The sequence below is a fragment of the Geotrypetes seraphini genome, chromosome 11, assembly GCF_902459505.1.
Source record: "Geotrypetes seraphini chromosome 11, aGeoSer1.1, whole genome shotgun sequence".
NCBI lineage: Eukaryota > Metazoa > Chordata > Amphibia > Gymnophiona > Dermophiidae > Geotrypetes > Geotrypetes seraphini.
In genome coordinates, this window is record NC_047094.1 from 50,679,966 (window position 1) to 50,706,541 (window position 26,576).

At 44.6% G+C, this 26,576-nt stretch overlaps 1 protein-coding gene across 4 annotated transcripts in view; it reads right to left on the minus strand.

The window, feature by feature from the left end:
* The window catches only part of CRAMP1 (cramped chromatin regulator homolog 1), a 318,902-nt gene that overhangs the window by 93,760 nt on the left and 198,566 nt on the right, over window positions 1–26,576 (minus strand). For 3 of the 4 annotated variants that reach the window (XM_033963157.1, XM_033963155.1, XM_033963153.1), the window contains exons 18-19: window positions 12,604–12,838; window positions 5,293–5,457 (exon numbers count right to left, since the gene is read on the minus strand). In XM_033963157.1, the coding sequence (XP_033819048.1) occupies window positions 5,293–5,457; window positions 12,604–12,838 (400 nt within the window). The remainder of the gene's footprint in view (window positions 1–5,292; window positions 5,458–12,603; window positions 12,839–26,576) is intronic. The other variant, XM_033963154.1, reaches the window with a different exon arrangement.

The window sequence follows — 26,576 nt, forward strand, 5'->3', positions numbered from 1 at the left end:
CCCGAGACATCACTCGCCGGGATCCAGCGTATGACAACTGAGAAAATCTGCCTGGACCTTGTCCACACCAGCAATGAGGGAAGCCGAGATGTCCTGAAGATGAGCATCCGCCCAGACCATGAGCAGAGAGGTCTCCCAGTGTCAACAGATGACTCTTTGTGCCCCCTGACGAATGAAATAGGCCACCGCTGTAGCATTAAACAAGAGAATTCAAATTGACTTGCCTCCAGCACAGACTGGAATTCCACCAATGCTAGCCAAATGGCTCCGGTCTCCAGAACATTGATTGACCAGGACGTCTCCACCAGAGACCAGCAGCCTTAAGCCGAGCAACCGAGACATTGAGCTTCCTGAAGAGACTGGCATCCATGAGCAGCACTGTCCACTAGGGCTGATCAAGACTCACTCCCTGAATCAGACTGGAGCCACCAGCAAAGGCTGCGCTGAACTATCCCCCAAACCAGGACCAGCGAGTCCAGATCTTGTGTCTGTGGCAACCACTGCCGAAGCAGCGCATATTAAAGAGGATGTATGTGAGCCCGAACCCACCAGACCACTTCCAAGAAGGCTGCCATGGACCTCAAGACCTGCAGAAAGTCTTGTGCCAGCAGATATCGACAAGCCATCATATAGCGAATCTGCATCTGCAATTTGCACACCCTGGCCTCTGGAAGGAAACTCTCCCCAAGCTGGAGTTGAAAAGAATGACAAGAGACACTAAGTGCTGAGAATGAGTCAACTGGCTTTTGGACAGGTTGACCATCCGGCCCAGGACCTGGGGAAACTCCACAACCCGAGCCGTGACCTGGGAACTGTACTGCAACAACTTCGCTAGAATCAACCAATCATCCAGATAAGGGAGCACCAGAATGCTCTCCTTGCGCAAGGCAGCAGCCACCACAACTATAATCTTGTTGAAAGTGTGTGGTGCCGTAGCTAGACCAAAGGGAAGTGCACAAAAGTGATAATGCTCTCCCAAAATTGCAAAGCATAGGAAGCATTAATAAGAAGCCTGAATAGGAACATGTAGCTAGGCCTCTGTCAGGTCGAGACAAGTCAGAAATTCCCCAGGCTGGACAGCCAGAATCACAGACTTCAGGGTTTCTATACGAAAATACGGAACCCGGAAAGCACTATAGACACCTTTGAGATCCAAAATGGGCCAAAAAGACCCCTCTTTTTAGGGCACCATGAAGTAAATGGAGTACCTGTCGGTGCAAAACTCCTGAGGAGGCACTGGGACTATCACTTTGAGGTCCAGCAAATCAGTGTCTGCTGAAAAGCCCTTCTCTTTCAAGTTGCCTGACAAGGAGAGGAAATGATCTGGCAAAGGATGTGAAAACTCCAGAGCATAAACCAACTCGAATCACCTCTAGGACCCACTAATCTCGGCCCATCCCTGGTAAAAACTTCCGCAACAGGGCCCTGACTGGAACAGTGGGAAGGATCTGCAATGCATGCATTGGAAGAAATGTCATCTGGAAAGAAAAGGGTGGTACCTACGAAATCCACTCAACGTCCCCAGACAGAACCACCATGTGAAACCTGGTGAGGGCGGTGTTTAGGTTTGTTTAGGTTTTTTTTTTGCTTTACTGAGGCACATTAGAGACACTCAAGGCCTGAGAACCAGCTTATCCAACTCCACCCTGAAGAGAAAGGAGCCCCAAAAGGGAAACTGACTGCACTTAGCCTTAGACGCCGCATCTGCCGACCAACTCCGAGCCACAGGGTACGGCGGGCAGTCACACCTAGAGCCATGGACTTGAGTGAGGCACCCAACATATCATACATGCCATCAGAGAAAAAAGAAGCTCCCAGCTCAATCTTAAGAACTTCTTGATCCACTAAGGACCAGTTGGCTGCTTTGCGATCAAGAACTCTTGCAGACCACTGGAACACAAGACTGCCACAATTCGCCACCTGAACAGCCAGGGCAGTCCCATCAAAAGTGCATTTAAGTAGAGCTTCCATCTTGTGGTCCTGAGGATCTCTCAGGTCCGAGCCACCTTTCACCGGCACAGTATGTCTGCGCACTATAGCCGAAACATCGGTGGAGATTTAGAAGTATCTCTATCCCCATCAGGAATGAGGTAGCGTTGGATCACGGATCGTATCAATCACAAACACGCGTCCAGAAATGTTTCACGGAGCATGCACTACATCCTGAATATCCCGATGCATAGGGAAAGACCAGGATTCTGACTAGATCCCTCTAAGAGGGTCTACCACACGAGGGAGTCCTTAGCTGCTTCTTCAAAGTGTAAAACTGAAGACACCTAAAGAATGAGCTCCTGCAACTCTTCCCAAGGAAAAATGCGCACAACATTTGCGTCTTCGCCAATCAGCACCTTAGAAAAAAATCTCTATCCAAAACATCAGACCCCTTAACGGATCTGGAAAAATCCTCCCCAAGTCCCCATCTGGTGTAAATGGATCAGCCAGAAAAGAAAACTCATCCCAAGACACCCGCGGCCGCTTGGACGATGGCCGAGGGGGCCGAATAGAGGCAACCTTAGCAGGAGACTGAATGGGGTGGTTGTGGAAGGGAAAGACCCCCCCAGATGACCAGGGCCAGGGCCCTCAGTTGCCTGTAAATAAGCCTTGTACATGGCTAACATAAAATCAAGGCTCAACAACCCCGGCAGCAATCTAAAAATCATAGCATGAGCAGAAGATACATTTAAGACCTGTTCCTGACTAACACAGGAGGAAGGTCGCCTGAGGCAGTGGGCAAAATGGACGCGTTTCCCACTAAAACTGAGGGAACCGCCATTGCTAACCTGGCATCTGCAATCAAACTCGACACCAAAGCCAAACTTGACCCCGCCGCTACCGAAACACCACTAGCAACCCCAGCCACAGCGACAAGGGAATCTCCAGCCTCCCCAGCGGTCTGCAAACCCAAATCTGCTGCACCACTGGCAGCAGAGGAAACCCTAGCATGGGCGGCAGGTGAGACTCTGGTATCACCAATGCCTCCTGCCGATGAGCAGTGTGCGCGAAGGGGAGCCGGCTATGCAAACACTCAAAGCCGGGTCCCCATCAAGACGGTCAGATCATTTTGGGCACCACCAGCCACATCCTTCGCTCAGCACCCACATAAAAAACACACTTGTGCTGCTTCTCGAAGTGCTCATACTGAATGCGCTGAAAATCCATGTACAATGCCGTACAAAAATGATGGCCTCAGGACCACTTAATGCTCCATTTCTTTTTTTTTAAACTTATCACAGCTCAAAACTGTATCAAGTTAGATAGAGCAGACCCCACATGATACACTAAACTGTAGTCAGTGTTGGTATCGGTGGCAAGGCATACAGTTGAAGCTCCTCTAAACACAGAAAACCTGGGGATGTGGGGGAAATGGAGGGAGGGACTCGACCCTTTCGAGTGTGGCACCCCCGAGGTTGGTAGGTCCCCCAAGAGGGTCCTCCCAAGCTCTATCCAGACATCAAAAGGAACCAGAAAAATTCTCTAACCAGATCCAACAGGCCCAAAACAAACCTCAGAATAGACAATCTTACCACTCCACCTACTGGAGACTGAGAAAAGACTGATTGTAAGAGGGACTGCATAGCCCACTTGTACTGTAGACAAAAGTTAGCGTCTCAGTCTCCACCTGCTGGTATAGGAGCTTAAACCCATCCATTTCTATGCCAGCCTGGAGAGACACTAAATAAATTAGAATTATATTATTCATATTTTTCTTTTTTTTTCCTATCCTATTTTAATGGAGTTCTTTTTAATAATTTTTGAATTGTTTTGTTAACCTTTGATCCTGCCTGGTAAATTAAGCAGTATATAAAGATTTTTAATAAACAAACATCTTTTTCTGCACTCCCCACTTGATAAGGTGCGTTAGAACAGTGTTTCTCAACACACGGTACGCGTACCACTAGGGGTACACGAGCTGCTTGGGGGGGGGAACACGGTGCGGGTCTCCCACCCCTTTCCTCCAGCGGCATGCCCCCTCCACCGAAAAGCCTTCACGTTCACATGCTCGGGAAGGTCCTGTCAGCTCCACCAACTTTGACACATTTGCATCAGAGTGGCATTATCAACAAGGCCTCACGAGCGATTGACTCGAAGGCTCTGCGTCAGTCAAGCTAGCGCCAGTGTCAGGGCTTGTATAGACTCTTGACTCCCTGACAGGCGGTGGAAGGGTGGCAGAAGATGGAGGCTCTTCATCACAGGAGTTAGCTTGGTGTTGCCCGGACTGTGGGGCCACCTCAGCTGACTCCATCATTGGTTTCCACTACCGCATGCTCCTGTTCCTCAGATTTGAACTGGGCCACTATTAACCTTCTCAGAGTATCCATGGCTTTGAAAGAACTTGAATGCTGCTGATCACTTGTTGTGGAGTCATATTTAAAATTTTTGAACTGCTTATGGGTACACATTGGATCATAAGGGCCACTGCTTGTCCACCGGCAAGCAATAGGCATTTAACAGTCAGGAATCAGCACTTTTAAAAATCACCTCAGTAAAGCTCAGCTCCTAAGCTTCCGTATTCTAGTGATGTCACTCCTCCAGTTACTATATTTTATGAAGTGGCGTGATAGAGAATATCATTGTTCTCAAGTTAGAAAAAAAAAAAAAAAATGAAGGTAGATAAAGATCATATGGCCTAACCACGTCATCTACCATCCTTTCCTCTCCTCTCTGTTAGAGATCCAACATACTTGTCCCACACTTTCTTGAATTCAGACACACTTTTTGCTTCTACCACCTCCAACAGGAGAACGTTTCACGCATTCACCACTCTTTCCATGAAAAAATATTTTCTATCTCCTTTCATCTTCATCCTATGCACCTTCATTCTAAAGTTTCCTTTCAATTGAAAGATACTGTGAATAGTTAAATGCTTCTTTAAAAATGTCTCTCTTAAAATACTGTTACATTAACTAACTTGCTACTAAGTCCTTGAGTAAAGGATGAATTGATTCAGAGCACAACTGGTGTGTGTCTACATCAATGGTGTGTGGTATGTCCTTTTTGGCACAGTGGAGTGCTCTCCAGTCCTAACCTATGCTTCAAAACAAACAAACTATTATGAACTGGGTAATGTTCATCCTCCTGAGTACTGGCTAGGCAACCACCTAAGTGAATACTGTGAAATACCTGAGTGTTATGGAAATATACAGCACGTTTAAGCAAGAATTCCTAAGAATTTCAACACATTTAATATGTCCCCTTCCACCAACCACCACTTTGTACGACTAACTTCTCTTCTTTGAAAAAACTATTTGTCCTAATCTTATAATACTGCAGTTAGGTTACGCAGGCACTTACAGAACAGACTGCTGAGAGATGAATCAGTCGAATCGTTGGGGTACCACTGTGGGTCATGGGTGGGAGAAGCAATCCAATTTTGGTGTGGACTAGAGGAAGGGGATGGAAGACTTTTAGAGCTATCACTGCCATTCAGCTTGGCAGGAGACAGAGAAACTCCATCACCTGTAAAACAAAAAGAAAAAAGAAAATCACTATGGAGCTAAAAATACTTCTTTGGAAAGTAGAATTAAGCTGGTTAATTCTCTCTGTGCTTCAAGAATATAAAATAAAAGGAAGCATTGTTTGTTCATATGTTCATGCACTATACATACAGAAGATAATTTTATAACAAGACCTATGTTGAAATTCCAAAAGGCACCTATTTTATAAAAGGTGACTAGGTACATTTATAAAACAGCCATCCAAACCAGCTCCAACTGACAATCAGCCTGATGCAAAAGTGTAAAATGTGTCTGAACATACTATATATTTACTCACAAATTTTATACTACATTAACACATTGCAATTCTACTGAAACTACATCCCCTTAAATATCTTTATAAAGAACATGTATGATTTTTAAGCAGAAGCAGTCAACAGAGGCTTGGTAATACAGAAAAGCTACAAGCAACACACACTAGTATTACCAAACCAATATAAGACATTTGGAAAACTTAAATATCAAACATATAAATCATTGACCCTTGAAGTCCTCCATTGCAGCCCTCAAACAAATTGGTTGAAATGCTCTTCAAATTCTGTAAATGAATTAATTTCAACCTTGCCCATTTAATACAGTAACTGTAAACAATCTCTTAAGTGTGTTACTCAGGTGTCTCATTTTTGGAATTTGCCACTGGTCACAAACCAGAATAAAGTGAGTTTTTAAAAATTTACTCTTGCAGTGTTATAGAATCAATACCAGTATAATTTTTAATGTTTAATACCCAGTCTGAAAAGCAAGTTAAGGCAGTGTACAAAAGTAGTAGTTATGTGAAAGCTCGAAAACTTTTGGTGGCTCTCGATGCTTTTTCATATTCACACTGCGGCCCTTTACATAAAAAAGGTTGGAGACTACTAATATAAATAATTAAGTTATAAAACAACAATATAGGAAAATTACATAAATGTAACATTTAAAATCAACTGTGCAAGAATATTTTATGTCCCTAAATGGCAAAGAGAGGTCAGGATGGGCTAAAGTAGGCTTTGACAGCATCTCCAGAAGTTAGGAAGTCCCTATAGTTAGTGCTAGGCCAACTTCTACAGTCTGTAAAACAAACATGGCAAAGACAGATCGGGATCAAGTATGTGTATTTTATATCACATTCATATAGTTTGTAACCCTCTGTTTCTCCCGGGTGCTGGCAGTGGGCACACAAAGTTATTTTATCTGTTGAGGACCAGAGCAGGAGCCATTTCGTTTGGTTTGCGCTCCACACCAAACTTGAACCAGACTTCCACTTGCTCCACTAAATGAAATCAGACTATACCAATAGTCGAAAGAATAACTCCACTCTTTACTTCTTTTTGGAATGCAGAAGAGGCAATACACTTGAACAATAATCGTTTCTTTTAACAACTCCAAAATTATTACATTACATTAGTGATTTCTATTCCGCCATTACCTTGCAGTTGAAGGCAGATTACAAAAGACTCCCGATATCTGGCAAATTCCAGGGGAGGTAAAGAGTAGATCAGAATGCTTCGGGGAAATGGGAAGGTGCTTGCGGTATTAAGTCGATTTCAGGAATTTCTTGAACAGTAGTGTCTATTTCTTTTCTGAACGTTTTGTAGTCTTGGGTCGTTGTCAGTAGATTGGAGATTTGGTTGTCTAGTTTTGCTGCTTTTGTGGCTAGGAGGCCATCATACAGTTTTTTCCGTTTAACTTCTTTGATTGGAGGGTGCATGAATGGAGTGTAGGTTTTCCTATGTCTAGTTGAGGTAGTTTGGATGAAGCAGTTATTCAGGTAGGTTGGGCTGTCGCCGTTTATTGTTTTAAATAGTAGACAGTAGAATTTGAATAGAATTCTTGCCGAATTGGAAGCCACCGTGAGTTGAGGTATGCCTCTGATGTGGTCGTGTTTCCTCAATGAATAGATAAGTCTCAATGCTGTGTTTTGGATTGTTTGTAGTTATTTTGTCATTGTTGCTGGGCAGGGGAGATAGAGAATATTGCAATAGTCTAGAAGACTTAGGATTAGGATTTGTACTAAGAGCTGGAATTGTGTTCTGTTGAATTTTCAAACTTGTCTTAAGTTTCTCATAACGGCAAATGATTTTTGTATTGTTTTATTGATTTGTGGTTGCATGATGCAACATCTGTCTATCGTCATTCCTAGTAGTTTTAGGGTGGGTTGAATGGGGTAATTGATTGAGTTAATTTCTATATTGGTAATGGTTGGGTCTTTGTTATTTTCGAGGAGGATGAATTTTGTTTTGTCTAGGTTTAGTTTCAGTTTGATCTTTCATCCATGTTGCAATTTCCAAATCAGATGTAAATAGTTCAGGTACACTGGGATCCTCTCCTATGGGTTTCAGGGTTATTTTGTGCAGGGCATCAAAGCACTATATTGTTACTTGTTACTGAACTGTTTTATTTTATTTGTTTGTAAATCTGCTAGATAACGTAGATCCTTTTGAATTGATGTAAACCGCCTAGAACTCGCTGGGTATGGCGGTATATAAAAAATAAAATTATTATTATTATTATTATATCAAGATCCTTGTGCTCATCTTTGGGTCAGTGGGCTTCTTTCGGATCCCTTTACTATATACAGGGGCACTAGGCAGGGCTTCTGCCTCTCCCCCTTGCTTTTTATACTTACACTTGTTCCACTTATTTGGGATATTTGTGCTAACCCAGAGATTAAAGGGGTGCATTTAGGGGACCATGAATTTAAAGTGGACACCTTTGCAGATGACTTGTTAGTACATCTGTTGGAACCACGGGCCTCTTTAGAAGTTTTGTTGGAGATTTTTCAAGAGTATGGGGATTTCTCGGTTCTTAACCATAACCTGGATAAGTCAGAAGCAATGTCCCCTGAGGAGAACTTGGGTAGGGAGTGGGGCCCTTCCTTTCCACTCAAATGGGCGACGTAGTCATTTAGATATCTGGGCATATTACTCCCAAAAAGAGTGGCAGCCTTGTATACTCTCAATGTCCATCACCTCTTGGACAGCATTCAGCAGCAACTAAAGCGTTGGTCATACCTTCCCTTGTCACTGGCTGGGAGGATTAGTCTTTATAAGATGTCTATTTTTCCGAAGTGGCTATTATTACTCCCGGTGCTTCCTTTGAAATTTCTGAGGGGGGACCTAGCTAGTCTACATAAAATGCTGAGATGCTTCTGTTGGGTAAATAAAAAAACTGAAACTTCCATTGACCCAGTTGTATGAATGGTGGGAGGGGGTGGTATGGGGCTGCCAGATATCAAAACATATGAGGCCTGCTTATTGAGACATATCTGTGATTGGTTGAGAGGGAGTCAGTATTATGGTCATTTGTCATTGGGGAAGCCTCTGCTTGCCCTGGATCGGTAGCATGAAATGTTGCCACTCTTTGGGTTTTAGCCAGGTACTAGTGCCTTGGATGCAGGCTCTGTTCCGCCTTCTTCTGCTCCATCTTAGATCTAGCTGGGTGGTGCGACCCCTGTAAGAAGCTTCGCGAATGTTGGTTCTTGGATTTGAGGGAGAAGGGTGACTCGAAGGTCTCAGATCTTCTGCCTATCCGAGGGAACTTAGCATTCATTCCCAGGATGGAGAATACTGCTTTTCTTCTCTGGGAGACCTTGGGGATTTCTTTCCTAGAGCACATGCTGGGCCCTAGAGGTACATTTCCTTATGCTGAATTTCAGGGTGGGAACATTGCTTTGCCTTTCACAAACTCAAACATTATTATCATTCCTTAGACTTTGCCACACTTGATTTTAAATTAGGGGCTAAAATGCAGGGGGGGTGGGGGTGCTTAGGCCGTTTCTTCTATCGTCCATTTATCTCGGTATCACTAGGGTTCTAGTGTTCCTTAGACCGCCAACCAATTACTCTTCTTTGAGAGTGAATGGGAATAAGACTTAAGCACCCCTTTGAACCATTGGGATGTGGGGGCCAGCTTGCGGGCCATACCTGCTTTGTCCTTTAATGCATCCCTAAGAGAATGTAGATATATATTTTTCCACAGGGCATACATGACTCCGTCACAGCTACATCACATGGATTATTTAAATAAGGATGTATGTGCCAGATGTTCACTGGAGGGGGCTACCTATATTAATGTCTTTTGGACCTGTCTGGTTGTAAGCCCTTTTGGAGAAGGATATGCGCATATATAACGAGGATTCTGGGGCAGGTGGTGCCCTGCATCCCTGAACTGTTATTGTTGTGACTGGCAGGTACCTGTACTTTCAGAGGGCAGGGGACCTTATCTGGGTTAGGAAACAATCTCTCAGGGCATTAAACAATATTACAGAGTGGGGTTTGGGGAGATGGGGGGGTACAGGTCTGTTGGGGGGTGTTTGGGTCTTTTTGTTCCCTAAGAGGACATCAGAGTCCAGTCCTCTTTGGGGGGGGGGGGGAGGTGTCCCTCTTTTGCCTGTTGTTGGAAAAGTTACAATCCTTATCTGTGTTCTGTGGTTGTGAGTTGTTATTCTCTTTACCAATAAAAAAAAGATTTAATAATAAAAAACAATATTACAGGTTTGGACCACTTCACAACCACCATCTCAGTAATTTTGGGAGGCCAAGATGCTAAATCAACCTATAAGAAAAAACAAAACCCTATTCCTCTTTATTTGGAAGCCTTATCTGCAGTTTCTTACTACGAGAGCCCATAGCCAGATTTTGACTAGATTGGGGAGACTCAGTCCATTCCTTTCTGCCGTTTTATGAGATTCTGGTTTGGTATCTAAAGGTGGGTGACGAATGCTAACTGGTGGAATAGACAACTCTACAGAGATTCTTAGGGTGATTATGTGTCCTGGTTTGGTCTCTTTGTATGTTTTTTTTTTTTTTTACATTTTGCCCTGGATTCTGGACCTCAGAGAGGTCTAGAATCCTCGGAAGGGTTTACTGCAGTAAGTTCAATCTGTTTTTCTTTGGGATTTCACTTTGCTCTATGCAGTATTGTTTCTTTCTCAGACATGAACTCTCCTGTCTGATCCAGGGACTTTAAGAACCCAGGTCCCTGGACGGTTTGTTTGGAGGAGGCATGAAGAAGTCTGTTACTTTTCAATAGAAAACGGGGATGGTACAACATTGGAAAAAGTTGTTTGATGACTACAGATTTCGGGCTTCCTGATAGGATACAATCAAATCCAACAACATATCTTGAACGGTTTGATGTTTGCTGTTTTTTGGCGTCATCAATAAAAATGTTTGAAAGTAAATCTGAGGCCTTTTCACATATGTAACTATATATGCTTGTTTTCTGTTTTAATAAATCTTATTGCAATTATTAAATTATCCCCCAAGGGACTATTTTCTAATGAATACTGAAGGCATATCTATTTTCATTGTCAGTACTGGCCACCATATTTCTGCTATTCTCGAGACATCTAACATATATACAGCAACCTGCAATTTAAAAACAAGGGAATCTTTAAGTTAGAGCTTCCCAAACTGTTGGTCACAACCCTAGTGAAACCTTTATTTGAGATAGCAACCTAGATGTGTACTCCTTAGGGCACCATTGTTTTGCACTATCCAGGGGCTGCATACTTTCTGTGGCCATGTGAATTGGAAACAGCTGCAGAAATGTTGGTGAGTGCTGCTCAAAATGAAGTCAACTTCATTTAGTTTGAATTTTAAACAAGTTACTTTTGAAAGCTTTGGATCCAAAAGAATCATGCAACTTTTATACTAGTATTAGCTAGCAGCAAGATCTGAGGCTTCCACTCATCTACAGAAATGCAAAATATTAAAAAACCCAACCCTAAATATATAATTTTTACAAACTAGTTTTTTAGCTCGTTACATTAACGGATGCTAGAATAGATGTGTAGACTTAGGCATTTCTTTCTTTCTGTATATCTTTCTTTTTTTCTGTCTGCCTTTCTTTCTTTTTTTTTTGTTCAATAAGTTTTTTACTATAATTTGAATAATACATTATCCATTAATAACAGGAAAAAAAGAGAAATCTACAATCAAAGTACATAATTTCATCATACATAAATCCTTTTTAAGCCCACAAAAAAGGGGGGGGCAGGATACTAATACAACAAGAAAAAATAAAGGAAAAGATAAAGAAAAGATTCTCAGCTCACCAAGCACAAGAAAAAGTAGAAGAAAAAAAGAAAAAATTTCTCGGCTCAACCTACGCGAACCTTATATCAATTCTTACTATTATAGGGATACTTGTCTCCTCATAATCTTTCTTTCTGTCTCTCTCCCTAGCCCCGTTTGTCTGTCTTTCTTTCTGTCTGTCTATCTCCCTGCCCGCTGTCTGTCTTTCTTTCTGTGTCTCCTCCCTGTCCAGCAGTAGCCCTTCTCCCTTCCTTTTACTGCCCCCGTCCAGCAGCACCTCTTCCCTGCTCCCCCTGTCCAACAGCAGCCCATCTCCCTTCCTTTTACCGCCCCCCTGTCCAGCACCACCTTTTCCCTGCTCCCCCTTTCCAACAGCAGCACGTCTCCCTTCCTTTTACCTGCAGCCCCTGTCCAGCAGCACCCCTTCCCTGCACCCCTTGTCCAGCGTCGCGGAGGGAAGGCAATCTGTAACACACAGAGAAGTCTCCTGGTTTTCACAGTGTCGCGGAGGGAAGGCAATATTAAAACCGCCGCAGGCTCCAACGCACGTTGTCAAGATAGGGAAACTGCCGCACGCTCCTTCTTCCCACCGTGCATGTGGAAACCGTCACATGAAACCATGCTCCTTCTACTGCACATACAGGGGCACGGAGGCACAGATCACGGATGCACAGAGTTTCAACTGAGTATGCGCGCTAAGGGTTTTATTATAGCGGATATTCCAATCAAGATGGGTCACCTACTATAAATTACCTCGAGACAATTTAACGTCTTTTATATGATACCTTTATTCTATTGACCACAGATGAGAATGCATTTTTCTAATTAGCTCTGCATGCCAATGCCAATGTGCTGTGTCCATCTACTCAATATTGATTTTACAGACCATGGACTAGACTGCACACAGAAGGCATAATTAAAGAGATGCCCACTGTGGTATGCTCCTTTTCATGATTGCAACTGCTGAGATTTTGAGGCAATACTTATGCAGAGATGCATCATACCCAATCTGTTAAAACCCACAGTTAAAACTACACACCATAAGGTGGCACATTTGAACTCTGTCTCAAACCCCCTCCGATGCTCACCATACTGGCCAGAGCTGATTGCAATTTCAATGATGGAGTCACTGATCTGAGTTGCAGGTTCTCCTTGAGAAAGAACATCCTCAGGTGGTCCAGGCAAAGATATGTCCAGCAGCGCTGAAACATTAGGTGGAGATAAATGGGTATTTGACTCCTGCAATGGATGTGGAGGAGTGGACAGGCCATTCTGAGGTGGAACTTTCGACAGGTCAGACAGGGAGAGAGCTGATGCAGCCTGCTGTGGTAAGAGTTCAGAAAGAGAATACATAAGAAACTCAAATAAAAACCTTTAACTGCAGGGTAAATGATGACTGTCACTATATTGTGCTTAGCCAAGTTATTACCTTCAATTTTACACAGGATAAAATGACAGGAAGAAACAAAAGCTAGCCATATCTTATGCATGCTGATCATCAGAGCCTTAACAAGCAGTGCAAAATCTCATGATTCTTCTTTAGTTCTCAATGCTGCAAGAGACAGATTGAATGCACCTACTACATACAACAGGAACCAAGTTCTACCTTCCTTTGCAGATCATAGTAACATCACTAATACAAAGCAGTTTACAAAAACTACAAATCAAACTAGACAGATAATAAGGGGGTATGTATGTACAATCCTCAAGTAAGCATTACATTTAATATGTCTATAGAAAAAGAGATTAGGTTCTTACCTCACTGGGGACCCGAGTAGTGACCTCTGCAAAGGAAGGCCCTGGCATAGAAGTCTGTGATGTGTCCATCGGTTGCACCGCATGGGCCAGGTCCATAAGATGCATTCTCCACAAGAGCTGAAAAGCCAGGGAAAAGCCAAACACCGGGGCTGACATCGGCTCACTGTGAGCCCAAGACAAGGTCTACAAGATGTCCCTGGACACTCTATACTTGCACTTTGCGTCACCGGCAAAAACTGCCACTGGGTGGGATATCCTGCCCACTTTCCGGACCCAAACAGGTTCCCCAGCCCTAGAGGACCCAGAGGCCCTCCCCTCACATGCCACAGCACACGGACAATCCTCTGTAGTTAATCCATTGCAATCCACACATGTATTCAACACCAAAGAGGTGGAGAAATTAATTCCTAACAATTTTAAATAAAATTGAGGGGGTTCTGAGGCACAAAAAAGACCTTGAAAAAAAAAAAAAAAAATCCAAGATAGCTGTCAAGGAAATTTGTGCCAAAAACGCCTCATGGAGACTAAATATAAATTTAAAAAATAGCGATTTAAGGTTTTTAGAGATGAGATCTTACCCTAACCTCCCCCACCCCAAGTGCTAAAAACCCTGTTTTTAGACTCCTCCCCCCCCCCCGATTCTCCCATAGGAAGCAATGGGGCTGTACTTAGTCTCCAAAGTGCCTGCCTGTCAGTTCTGTCTGTGCAGCTGAAGTGAAAGGAAAGGAATTTCAGCCTCAAATCTTCACCAAACAGTCCAATCTTTAGGATCTTCAGGCTGCTAGTCGTGGGCAGGAAAATATAGCCTGCACCCTGATATCCCAAGGGCTTTTACACAGGGCGCAAACAGCCTGTGCTTAAAACTCCGACGGTGCAGAAGATAAGTACGCTCCCAGGACGGACCCCCAAGCTCCAAAGGTGGCACATAGCAGGTTGACTCCACAGGCCCACCCGAAACTTGCCCTGTGAAGCAGCAGCCAGGCTCAGTGGACTTGCTTCCTTTCCCAGGCACAGATCCCCTTCCAAAGGGGTCTCAAGGCACAAAACCCACCAAGAAAAAGATTAACTTTAATGCAAAAATAAGAAGTAGAGCAGATGAGAAGCACTTCTGCATGGTTCACTTGCAGAAATGAAAACTGTAGGGGGGCTCTGTATTTCTCAGCCAATTGGAAGGAGCAGAACATAAAAAGTGTGTTGATTTCTACAAGACCCAGTTCATGAGTTGAGGTGAAACACCTTGGGTACAGAATCCGGAGCGGATGTAAAGCACAGTTACTTACCGTAACAGGTGTTATCCAGGGACAGCAGGCAGATATTCTCACATATGGGTGGCATCATCCAGAGAGCCCAGTACAGTTTGACAAGTGAACCGTCACTTTAAGTTTTAAAAATACTTTTTTTTTAAATTTTTCATTATATACTTGAAAAATTTTCAAAAAAGTATATAATGTAAAATTGTTAAGAAAAAGTTTATGATAAAATTATAACACACACTGTAGTAGAAGGGAGCCAGAGAGGAGTGCTGACACAAATCAATCAGATTTGGGTGGTGTTCTGAGGACCCTTGGTGTGATAGCATTATTTATTTGTCAGAATTTTATAGTGCTGAAGATTGTTTGATAAGTGAACACTTCTGTTGATAACACTGTTGTGTGGAAGCCTTTTGGGATTCATCCAAATGGCTCTGACAGGATCAGAAAGATTATTAATTGTTGAGGTCATGCCAAAAGGTACCAAGCTGTCAGATGTAGGGACTGTAGGTCGGGATGCAAAAGAGACCCTTGACTCTGAGTGAGAAGAGATGGAAAAATCTGCAGTTATTGGATCTCTGATGTTGAGTTGAAGTAGAAGGGAGAACCATGGTTGTCTGGGCCACCGAGGAGCTATTAGGATCACGGTGGCTGACTCTTGTTTGAGCTTGACCAGTGTCTTGAGAATAAGAGGAGAAAAGCATCTGCTTCCATCTGATGAGGAAAGTATTGCCTCGGCGAAGAAGTGCACCTTGAAAGTGAGACAACCTGCGAAGCTAGGGAGTGGTGGCGTCATTGTTTGGTCTGCATCGACAGTCGATGCTGCAGAGACCTGTGATGCTTTTGGGAAGCGGATGGCCTCTTATCTGGCTTCCCCGATGTCTGAATGTCCTGCAAAGTATATAATTAATTCTTAATTATATACTTTTTTTTTTGAATTTTTCATTATATACTTGGAAAAAAGTATATAATGAAAAATTTTCAAAGACCTGGCACTGTCCAAGTTTGCGCCGAAAAACTGTTCCTGACAGCAAAAAAGGGTGCAAAAAAATGAATTATTTAACAAATAAATTAAGAAGGTGTTACAGAAGAAAGCCGCCAACCTTTGAGAAGGCCAGTAACAAAAACTGTAACTACCAATGAAGAAGCTGCTGCAACGGATCGAAGTGGCCTTTGACGGAAAAGTTCTTTTTTTAAAGAAAATCCATCAAAAACCAAAACTGAAGTAGTAAAAATGAATATAGAAATAGAACACGTGAAGCTGGAAGGCAATAAAATCTGCACAGAGTTCAGAGAAAAATGAACTTCTTCGCTCCATGAAAAACGAAGAACTGAAGGGCATGAGCTGACGTCAGGCGGGAAAGAACTCGTGCATGCGCGGTGCAGGCAGTCACAAAGTTTTTCAAACTTAAAGTGACAGTTCACTTGTCAAACTGTCCATACCGGGCTCCGTGGATGACATCACCCATATGTGAAAATATGCTGCCTGCTTGTACTAGGATAACAGAATGAAAGATTAGGTTTCTTACCTTTGCTAATCTTCCTTCTTGTAGATCTTCCCTGGAGGCTGAACGGCTGGGATCTTGTATCTTTCTTAGCTTCATCTGCAGGGCAACTAAAAGATGATCCCTTCCCTTTGGGCTACCTGTCCTGGAGCTTCCCGACACTATGACAACAGGAAACAGAAGAAAAGAAGGAGAGGGCGTGGGAATTCCCACTACTAGTCAATTCTGCTCAATATCATAATATACTAAAAACTACGGCCAAAAATGGCCAACTGTAACCAAACAGATTAGGCCAAACCCAGGAAAAGCCTGGAACATGGACACAAGCCTGAAGATCAGAAGGGGCAAGCCCCCCCCCCAAGGGAACCCCCACCAACCCTTAAACCTTACGAAGTGGAATACACATGAAATTCTTAGTGAGGCTGGTCAAAGACAGAAATCCAGCTTACCAGTTACTGAAGAGGCGACCTGCGAATCGGACAAAACAGATGGGCGGGCGTTCAGCCTCCAGAGAAGATCTACAAGAAGGAAGATTAGCAGAGGTAAGAAACCTAATCTTTCATTCTTGTACAATCTCTCTGGAGGCTGAACGGCTGGGATGTATCAAAGCAGTCCCAAAACTCAGGGGGGGCCCAATGAGCCTGCGGCAAGAACTGAAGTATCAAAGGCCATATCGCCCTTAGCCGCCACATCAAGCCTGTAAAACCTGAAAAAGGTATGAAGGGAAGCCCATGTGACCGCCCAACAAATCTCCTCAGGTGAGACCACATGAGATTCAGCCCACGAGGAAGCCATTCCTCTGGTAGAGTGAGCCTTCACCCCAAGGGAAGGCTTCTTCCCCACCGCAACATAGCATGTTACATAGCATGTTACATAGCATGTTACATAGCCGCGGAAATAGCAGCATGTATCCAACGCGAAACAGTAGTCTTGGAAGCAGGCCGACTCCGACGCGCGGGGCCCGCCAGGACAAACAGATGGTCCAACAGATGAAAGTTGTTAGTGGCCTCGAGATATCTCAAAAGATGACACCGTACATCCAGAGACTGTGAAACATAATCCTACCACTAGGAACCCGAAGGAACCAAGGCTGGCAACCAAACTTCCTGGATGTGGCAAGAGAACACCTCTTTCAGAAGAAAAGAAGTCACAGTTCTCAAAAACACCACATACTCCAGGATGCGAAGAAAAGGATCTCTGCACGACAAAGCCTGAAGCTCTGACACTTGCCGTGCAGAAGTGACCGCCACCAGGAAGACAGTCTTGATGTTAAGATCTCTGAGAGATCTCATCCAGAGATTCATAGGGCGGACAAGTCAGGGAGTACAGGACCAAATTCAGGTTCCACGACAGGCAAGGCAGCCGCAAGGGAGGCCACAGCCTCCCTGCCCCCTGCAAGAACTGGATAACATCTGGGTGAGAAGCCAGAGACCCCTGAACGAAGAGGGACCCAAACAGGAGAGTTCCGCAAGCTGAACATGCACAGAAGAGACCACCTGACCCTTCCTGAGGCCATCCTGCAGGAAGACCAGAACCTGAGTTTAGGACAGTACCAAAGGGACCACCCGAAGCCCCGCACACCAAGCCTGAAAACACCTAGGCCGAGACCGTTGAATTCCGCTTGCTCTGTAGGAGCGTGGCGGTAACCACAGAGGAAAAGCCCCTGGTCATAAGACCAAAGTGGTCCGGAACTTGAAGTGCAAATGGTCCCTGAGTGAGCAACCGCCGAAGACAAGGAAGACGCAGACCGCTCCCAGACCTCAACCTCACAAGAGCTGCGTACCAAGGTCGTCTTGGCCAGTCCGGAGCCACAAGGATCACTGGACCCCTGTGTGAGGACACCAGGCGCAAAACGCGCCCTATCATGGGCCATGGGGGAAAGACGTACAAGAGTTCCGCTGTGGGCCAAGGTTGAACCAGAGCATCGAGTCCGACGCTGCTGACCTCTTGGCGGCAGCTAAAGAATCTGTCCGCCTTCCGGTCCATTGATGACGCCATCAGATCGAAGGTGGGACGATCCTAGCAGTGCACTATGGCCTTGAAAGCCAGCCCTGACAGGGACCATTCTCCCTGGTCCAGAGACTGACAGAGTAAGTCTGCCTGAACGTTGCCGACCCGGTCCACATGGGCCGCAGATAAGGCCAAGAGATGACTCTCCACCCAAGCAAAGAGCATCTGAGTCTCTGATCCCAGCCGAGGACTCCTCGTGCCCCCTTGACAATGGACATAGGCAACAGCCGTCACATTGTCTGAGAACACATGAACAGCCTTTTGGTGGTAACTCCCTCAGAAATGTAGCGGAGCTAACCGGATCACTTGAAGCTCCAGCCGATTGATCGACTACCAGCTCTCTCACGGTGTCCAGTGGCCCAGGACTGGGACGGACATGCAAACCGCTCCCCAACCAGTGAGATTTTCGTCCGCAGTCAGGGTCACCCAATCCAAGACCCACAGAGGGAGCCCAGTGGACAGAGTGACTGGGTTCAACCACCACATCATACTGCTATACGACGCTGCCAACCAAGCATCTCTCAGGAATTCCACCGCTCCAGAAGCGAAAACTGAAGGGGACGCAGGCGAGCTCCTGCCCACGGAATTATATCTTTGGTCGCCACCATGAGACCCAACACCCGCAGATACTGCCAGGCCATCAGTGTTGGTCCAGCTAACATGTCCCAAATCGCACTCCTGAGTTTCAGGCTTCTGGATCCTTGAAAAAAAACAAAAAACCCCTCATCCAGTTCAAATCTGATTGACCCGGATCCCCAGGTACTCCAAGTCCAGAGTGAGCACCCATCTGAGACGTACCAGCAACACCACTTGGCCAAGCAACCCTGCTTCCACTAAGGAGCTCTGATCAGCCAGTCGTCGAGGTACGGAAGCACTAGGACACCCTGAGATTGCAGATGGGCAACCACCACCACCATGATCTTGGTAAAGGTCTGGTCGCTGATGCCAAACCGAAAGGGAGCGCCACAAACTGGAAATGCTTCCCAAGAACAAGAAACCCCAGGAACCTCCAATCTGGGAATATCAGGAAGTGTAGACACGCTTCGGTTATATCCAAGGAAGCCAATATCTCCCCGGGTGCCACCGCTGCTAGGACAGAACACCCTGGGTCCAGCCGCCCTGCTCACAGGTCCAGAATCGGTCTGCAATCGGAGATCTGCTTTGGCACGATGAAAAAAATTGAGTATCTCCTGGAGCCGAAGGCATCCCATAGAATGGACTCCATGGCCGCTAAATCTATTAACTGACACACTGTAGTGCGCAGCTTGCTGGCCCTGTCCAGAGGGCCATTTCTCCCCAGAAATGGGTCATATCGCCTTGATCCCACTACTGAAAAAATCTGACCTTGACCCTTCCATACCATCCAGCTATCGCCCAATTGCAAATACCCTCTCCTAACCAAGATGCTAGAGTCCATCATTTCTACCTAACTCTCATCATACTTAGAGAGATTCTCTATTCTTCTACCCTATCAATATGGCTTTCATCCTAACTTCAGCACCAAATCTCTACTGTCTTCCCTGATTTCAAGGGTTCAACAACTTCACTCTCGAAACAAGTTCGCCGTCGTCCTACAATTTGACCTTTCCGCTGCTTTCGACATTGTCCACCATGATATTCTTGTTTACCAACTCTCTGAGATAGGCATCAACTCCACAGTCCTAGATTGGTTCTCTAAATTCCTCCGCTCTCGTTCTTACATTGTTAACATGAGCGGCACCTCATCCTCCCCCTGGAAACCGAATTGTGGAGTCCCGCAAGGCTCTCCACTATCTCCAATCCTTTTCAACATCTATATGCCCTCTCTAAAACTCCTCCACCTATCCCCCCTTGAAACAATTTACAATTATGCAGACAACATCCTCATCCTCCTCGAGACCGATTCGAACCTCACCGACCTGTCTAAGAACATATCCTCTTGTATAATGAACCTACAATCCTGTGCCCACACTGTGCAAATGAAATTGAATGAGTCCAAAACAAGACTTCTTTGGCTCGGCCCAAAACTAGACCACCTACCCACCTCCATCCCACTACCCTCTGGCTCCTCTCTACAGCTTGAGTTCTCGAGCAAGGACTTGGGCGTCATCATCGATTCCACATTGTCCTTCAATGACCACCTCCAATCCTTGGTAAAAAATGCTTTTTCAGCCTTCACATGCTGAGGAAAGTTAGATCCTGCTTCCATCAAAAACATTTTACCCTCCTTGTCCAATCCATCATCCTTTCCAGATTGGACTATTGCAACTCTATCTACTTAAGCCTAACTAAGAAAAACCTCTACAGACTCCAACGGATTCAGAATGCTGCGGCCAAGCTCATCTTTGCTAAAAGTAAATTTGACCATGTCTCCCCGCTCCTGGCCAAGCTCCACTGGCTTCCGATAATCGCCAGGGTCCACTATAAATGCGCCTGTTTAACTTCCTCCCACAAATTAAAACTTTCCTTCCCCTCGCTAAAAGGCATTTCCCACACAGGAAAGCTAGGGACCTCCCTCCACTTCAAAATCACTGAGCTCTGGAACAACCTTACCTCCCCTCTTCGGAACTTGAGCTCTCTCCAAGTTTTCCACAAACATCTGAAAATCTGGCTTTTCTCAAAAATATAAGTCTCCCACCAATTTAGGAATCAAGGAAACTGTTATATCTTGGCATCCCAAGTCCTCTAAATTTTCTTCACACTGCTACCTCTAACCCTCTGTTGTAGTTCCTTCCTATTTCTTCTACTGTAAACCACGCCGAGTTCTACGAACGTGGAGATGATGCGGTATACAAACCTAAGGATTAGATTAGATTAGGACTGGAAGAAGTCCTGTGGCAGCCGGAAGAACTGTAGTTGAAGACCATCCTTTAAAACCGCCAGGACCCACGGGCCCTAGATTGGCTTTAGCCATTCTGAAAGGAAGGCTGAAAGCCGCCCCCTAATTCGGGGGTGGGACCTCGCCAGAGACCCAACATCATAAGAATCTCTTAGAAAGATCGAGAGTTGGAAGGCTATTGGCATGCTGCTCTCCAAAGCGAGGTCTATAGGACGCTCCGAAAAGCCACCCCGCCGCAGGGGGTCCGGCGTACTGATATTCGCCAGGAGGGCCGAAAAAGTGGCCGTTCCATTCCCCTGGATGGACGAGGTCCAGAGCCAGGAAGCGCCTGAGGCTTGCGGTCCTGCCCACTCGCCATCAGGTCATCCAACCCTGGCCAAAGAAGGACAAACCGTGGAAGGGTAAGTTGCTCAGCACAGACATGGATGAAGAATCACCCGACTACTGTGGAATCCATAATAGTCTCCTGAAGAAGCACCCAGCTTAGCAAACACGGTCAAAATATCACAGAGCGTACCAAAATAATTCACTCCAGAAACCAGGAAGCCGAGGTCCTGAAGGGCAACCTCTACAGGAACCTGACGAAGTCAGTATGACATGCTAGGGCCACAGAGGAAGTAGCCGCTGCAGCTCGCACTCCCGTCACAGCGGATCAAGAGACGCTTCATAACAAAATCTAGTCGTCGGTCCAGGATATCCGTCAGGACAACCTCTCCAGCCTAGGGCAAAGAGGTACATTTAGCGACTTGAGCCACTGCCAAATCCACCTTGGTGGGACTAGGCGCTTTTGAAATTATGAAACCTTGGGATACAATGTAGCCCTGGCCCTAGTGCACTTCAGGGGACCCTCTGGGGCCCCCCAACCTCCAAGAGCATTTCTGCCGAGTCTGCATGAGCTGGAAATGCAGTGGAGAGCTGGTGTGTAGAACACATGATCGAACACTCTGCCTGAACTGCAGAGTCTGAGTCAAGTCCCAATGTCCGCAGGGATTCAGAGATAAAATCAGGAAGGCAACTGGACTTAGCCTGCGCAGCATCTGATACTCTTCCACATCATGAGAATCAGCGATCTGGGAATCCCCGAGATCCACTAGGCTAATCATGCAGCAGGACCCGCCACAATAGTGGGAAGTTGCTGCTGATGTTCAGGTGTGCAAGCAAGGATAGATTAACATGCTGGACTCCAAAGGCTGTACAGACTGCCGCACCGCAGTCTGATAGGGAGACATAGGCATAGCCCACTTTCTTATGAAAGCCTGAGACATCATATCCACAAATTTCGGCGGAAATTTGTCCTCGGCAGCCTGAGCCGATCAGCGGGACACAGATTTTGAAACTGTTTGAAGATCGATGAGAATTTCCCTGAAACTGCGCTTGCGTTTTGCGAAAACTCCCTCCTCGCACAATTATGGCATCCTGGACGTTGGAATCGCGTCTCTAGTGGAAACGGAAGAAAGCAGGTCCTCTCCAGAGGAGGAAAGTGCACAGAATATGCGGCTGTGAAACCACAAGCCATTCGCCAGATTTAAGGCATGAATCACTGCCATCCTGTCTTGAGGTGGCCATCTGTGAAGTTTGGAGCAAAAATGAAGCTTCTACCGCCGCGGGTGCTGATTTTGACAGAAAAACGGCCGTTAAAAATGCAGGAAAACGCTAAAAACAGCGATTTTACAGGTGGGGGGACCAGGCATGCAGGGAAACCCCCCCAAAACCCCGATTTGAGGACCCCCCCAAATCAGCAAACTCTGTGACTCTCAGACACCACAGAAACATGTGCTGCAATGCATTTCAATGGCAGCCAGCAATACACAGTGCAAGCATAGGGAGATCATTACCTCAGGAGCTGATTAAATTGGATTTTTCAGATCTTCTGGCCGTCTCAATTTCCCTGTCACCTCAGATCACGACCACTAGGACCCCTCAGGGAAATCAGGAAAGACACGCGGCGGGGTTCAGATCCTGGCGTACTTCCTCGGAACCGCAGCAGCCTCCTGTGCAGATGAACCAGGGGAGAGATGGCTCCCGAACCTGGAGACCCAATTCAATCTGCAGGCTATCCAGAGGGCTTACTGCAGTTACAGGCTTACAGAGCACCCTCCAGAAGCAGACAAACTTTAAAATGTCTGTGATCTCCTACTGAAGGATCACTTGCACAGAGTTGATCCGCAGCACGTGGGCAAACCCAGGGAAAAAAATAAATAAAAAAGAACTAGGAATTGAAAACAAATCATGAGCAGAATTAACTGAAATGAAACCAAGCAGTGAAGCTGCAGGAACAAACTGGGCATGTCAGGAAGCTCCCGGGCAGGTAGCCCAAAGGGGAGGGATCATCTTTTAGTTACCCTGCAGCTGAAGCTAACAGAGATGCAAGATCCCAGCCGTTCAGCCTCCAGAAAGATTGTACAAGAATTTATGTTAATATGTAAATACAGTATTTTTTTTTTTTCATTCATATTGCATTGCTCCGATTTTAATTTTTGGTTTTTAAATATATGTAGACTCCTGACACAGGCACTTGACAAAATACAGGCTGTGTTGGGTCCAACAATAAATTGCTTCCTCTGATCTCCAGCTCCACCTGTTGATTCCATATGTGGCCATCTCCAGAAAAGAAAGAAAGCCAAGAAATCACCTTGGATCTCAGAAGAAACCAGAAAAATAGCAGAACAAAGAAGACAAGCAAAACTTTCTGGTGATAGAGAAAAAAGTATCACAAATGAGCCGAGTGTTTCATCATTAAGTTTGGCAAGACAAAGAACCATATCTAAAGGATATTTGTCAGAAAACTGAATTGGAACATGTAAATGGAAAAATCAGATTAGTGTACCACTACATTAAGAGATTGCAGCAGAAAATCCAGCCTCGATTTGAGATGCTTGAAGATGGCAATGAAATGATATTGAATTATCAAGAAAGCATTAAAAAGAGATGGAAAGAATATATGGGAAAATTTATACATAAAAGGCAATTGGGGAAATTGAACTAGAAACAGACGCCGAAGAAGAACCAGATATTTTAAAAGAAGTCATAGCAGCAATTAAAACTTCATCAAAAAAACAAAGTCATCTGATATCCATGGTATTGCAATAAAATTAATCAAAGGCTCAGTAGGTGCTATCTCAGCCTTCACTCGACTGTGTCAATAGATTTGGAAGGAAAAACATGGCCAACTGATTGGAGAAGATCACTGTTCATACCTATACCAAAGAAATGTGATGCCAAGGACTGTAAAACTACAGAACGATTGCATTAATTCCACACGCCAGTAAAATATTGCTGAAAATAATACAAGAAAGGCTATAATTATACTTTGAGCAAGAACTACCCAAAGTCTAGGCTGCTTTCAGAAAAGGTTGAGAAACAAGAGACATTATTGCCAATGTTAGCTGGATGTTGAAGAGCAAAGAATACCAAAAGCCCCTATACTTTTACTTCATCGACTACAGCAAAGCTTTTGACTGTGTGGATTATGATAAACTATGGAGAACTCTAGCACAAATGGGAAGTCCCAAACATATAATTCAGTTGATAAAGAGCCTCTACGAAAATCAAGAAGCTGCAGTGGGAATGGAATATGGCAACACTGATTGGTTTCCAATAAAACGTGGCGCAGACAAGGATACATCTTGTCACCTTATCTGTTCAACCTTTACAGCGAAGCCATCTTAAGAAAAGCAAATTTGGAAGAAGAGAGCATTGGTTTCAAAGTTGGTGGCCAAAATATAAACAACCTGCACTATGTAGATGATACAACGCTCATCACCAGCATCAAAGACATGCTTTATCTACTAAGAAAAGTCAAAGCTAAAAGTCTTAACATGGGATTAGAACTGAACAAACAAAATGAAGATCAAGAACACAGAAAATGACGAAGATTTTGAGCTTGAAGGCAATAGAATAGTTATAAAGGATCTCAATTTCCTGGGCTCTTTTGTAGGGAACCTGTAGGGAAGAAATACTCCGCAGAATAGCACTTGGTCACTTTTCAATGAAGGCTCTCGACAAAGTATTCAAAGGCAAGGATATAATACTCCAAAATGAAGATCAGACTTGTCCATGCACTCATTTTCTCAGTGGTCAATTACAGATGGAAAAGCTGGACACTATGAAAACAAAACAGAAAGAAGATTGACTCATTTGAGTTTTGGTACTAGAGAAGGTTTTTATACATGCCATGGACCACCAGAAGAGCTAACAAACCAGTTCTGGATGAGATCAAACTGGCTATGTCACTCGAATACCAAATGATGAAGTTACAACTGTCTTATTTTGGTCACATCGTCAGAAGAGAAAGATCATTGGAGGAAGACATCATGTTTGGGAAGATTGAAGGAACTAGACGAAGAGGGTGACCTGCAATCAGATGGCTGGACATATTGAAAACAACCATGGGGATTATGCTGGAGGACCTTACCGGACTAGCACAAAACCAATTTCTTTTTAGATCTATAATTTATCGAGTCATTAGGACTTGAACATGAGTTGATGGCACCTAACATAACACTATTTGTGCTCCACAAAATAGATTTAGACAACCTAGAAGATTTCACCTTCCCCCCAAACAAATTAAATGAGGTCCCTCTGAATGTTATTAAAATCCACTTTGGAACTTTTACGGGGACGATCTGAAACAAAAACAATAAATACAGTATCCTACGCATGCCCAGTAAGTTCAAAGCTTACTATAGGGGAGAGCATCGACACATAGACTCAGTCAGAGGACTTCACCACCAAGTGTGACTGCATATCCCCACAAATGCCAAACATCAACAAACTCCAGCAATCTAATCAAAGCCCATCGATGTAGTTTAGTAAGATTGCCCCCCCCAATTCAACAGTGGATCCAGCACCATATTAAAATCTCCATGCAATATAGGAGGCCCTAAATTGAATACATTAACGATTGCTGAAGTTCCCCCAAAACACTCTCTCTGCTTCCGATTAAGAGCGTAAATATTTATGATAATTACTACTCTCCTATAGGGAAGTCCAATCATGGCCAGGTACCTACCTAGCTTATCTTTGTAGAATCCCTCCAAGATAAAGGAGCACATGGAATGGTACAAAACCACATTCCCCCCCCACTCCCCCTCCCCTCTACAGGATTGTGTGTAGCACAAATTATATCATCTTTATGGTGCAAAATATGCTGATCCTAGCCTGAAAGGAGCGTGTCAGAGATATCAAGTCACTGTGCTCATATCCTTACAGGCTGTGCTAGGCTCCGATCCACCCTTTCCAACTGGATTTTCTTAGAAGTACAACCATAAGCCTCCAAATTGGCATCCCCCAATAACTGTCCACAAAGACTTATAACAATCTGCATACAGTCCCTGTACTGGTCTGACTCAGGAATAACTTTAAACCTCAGATTAAATCTGGGGGATCGATCTTCTAAGTCATCAATCAAATCCATAATATTCTGGAAGTCCATTTCATGCTTAGTATTAACTTCCTGCAGTGTTTGAATATCCATCTCAATAGTATCTAAGCACTCCTCCACTATCGTGTGTCCAATTTCATGCACATCTTAAGCTCAACATTGGCTTCTTTAAATCCCTACAGACTGCTCTCATTTCCACTTTCAATGCTTTAAACCACTGCGCCACATCCTGTTTAATAACCTCAGCATCACTCACTGCACCTGCTATGAGTTCATCCTCCTCCTCCGAATCTGTCTGCTCCAATGCCATCTTGGAAGGTCTCGTAGACACTTTGCC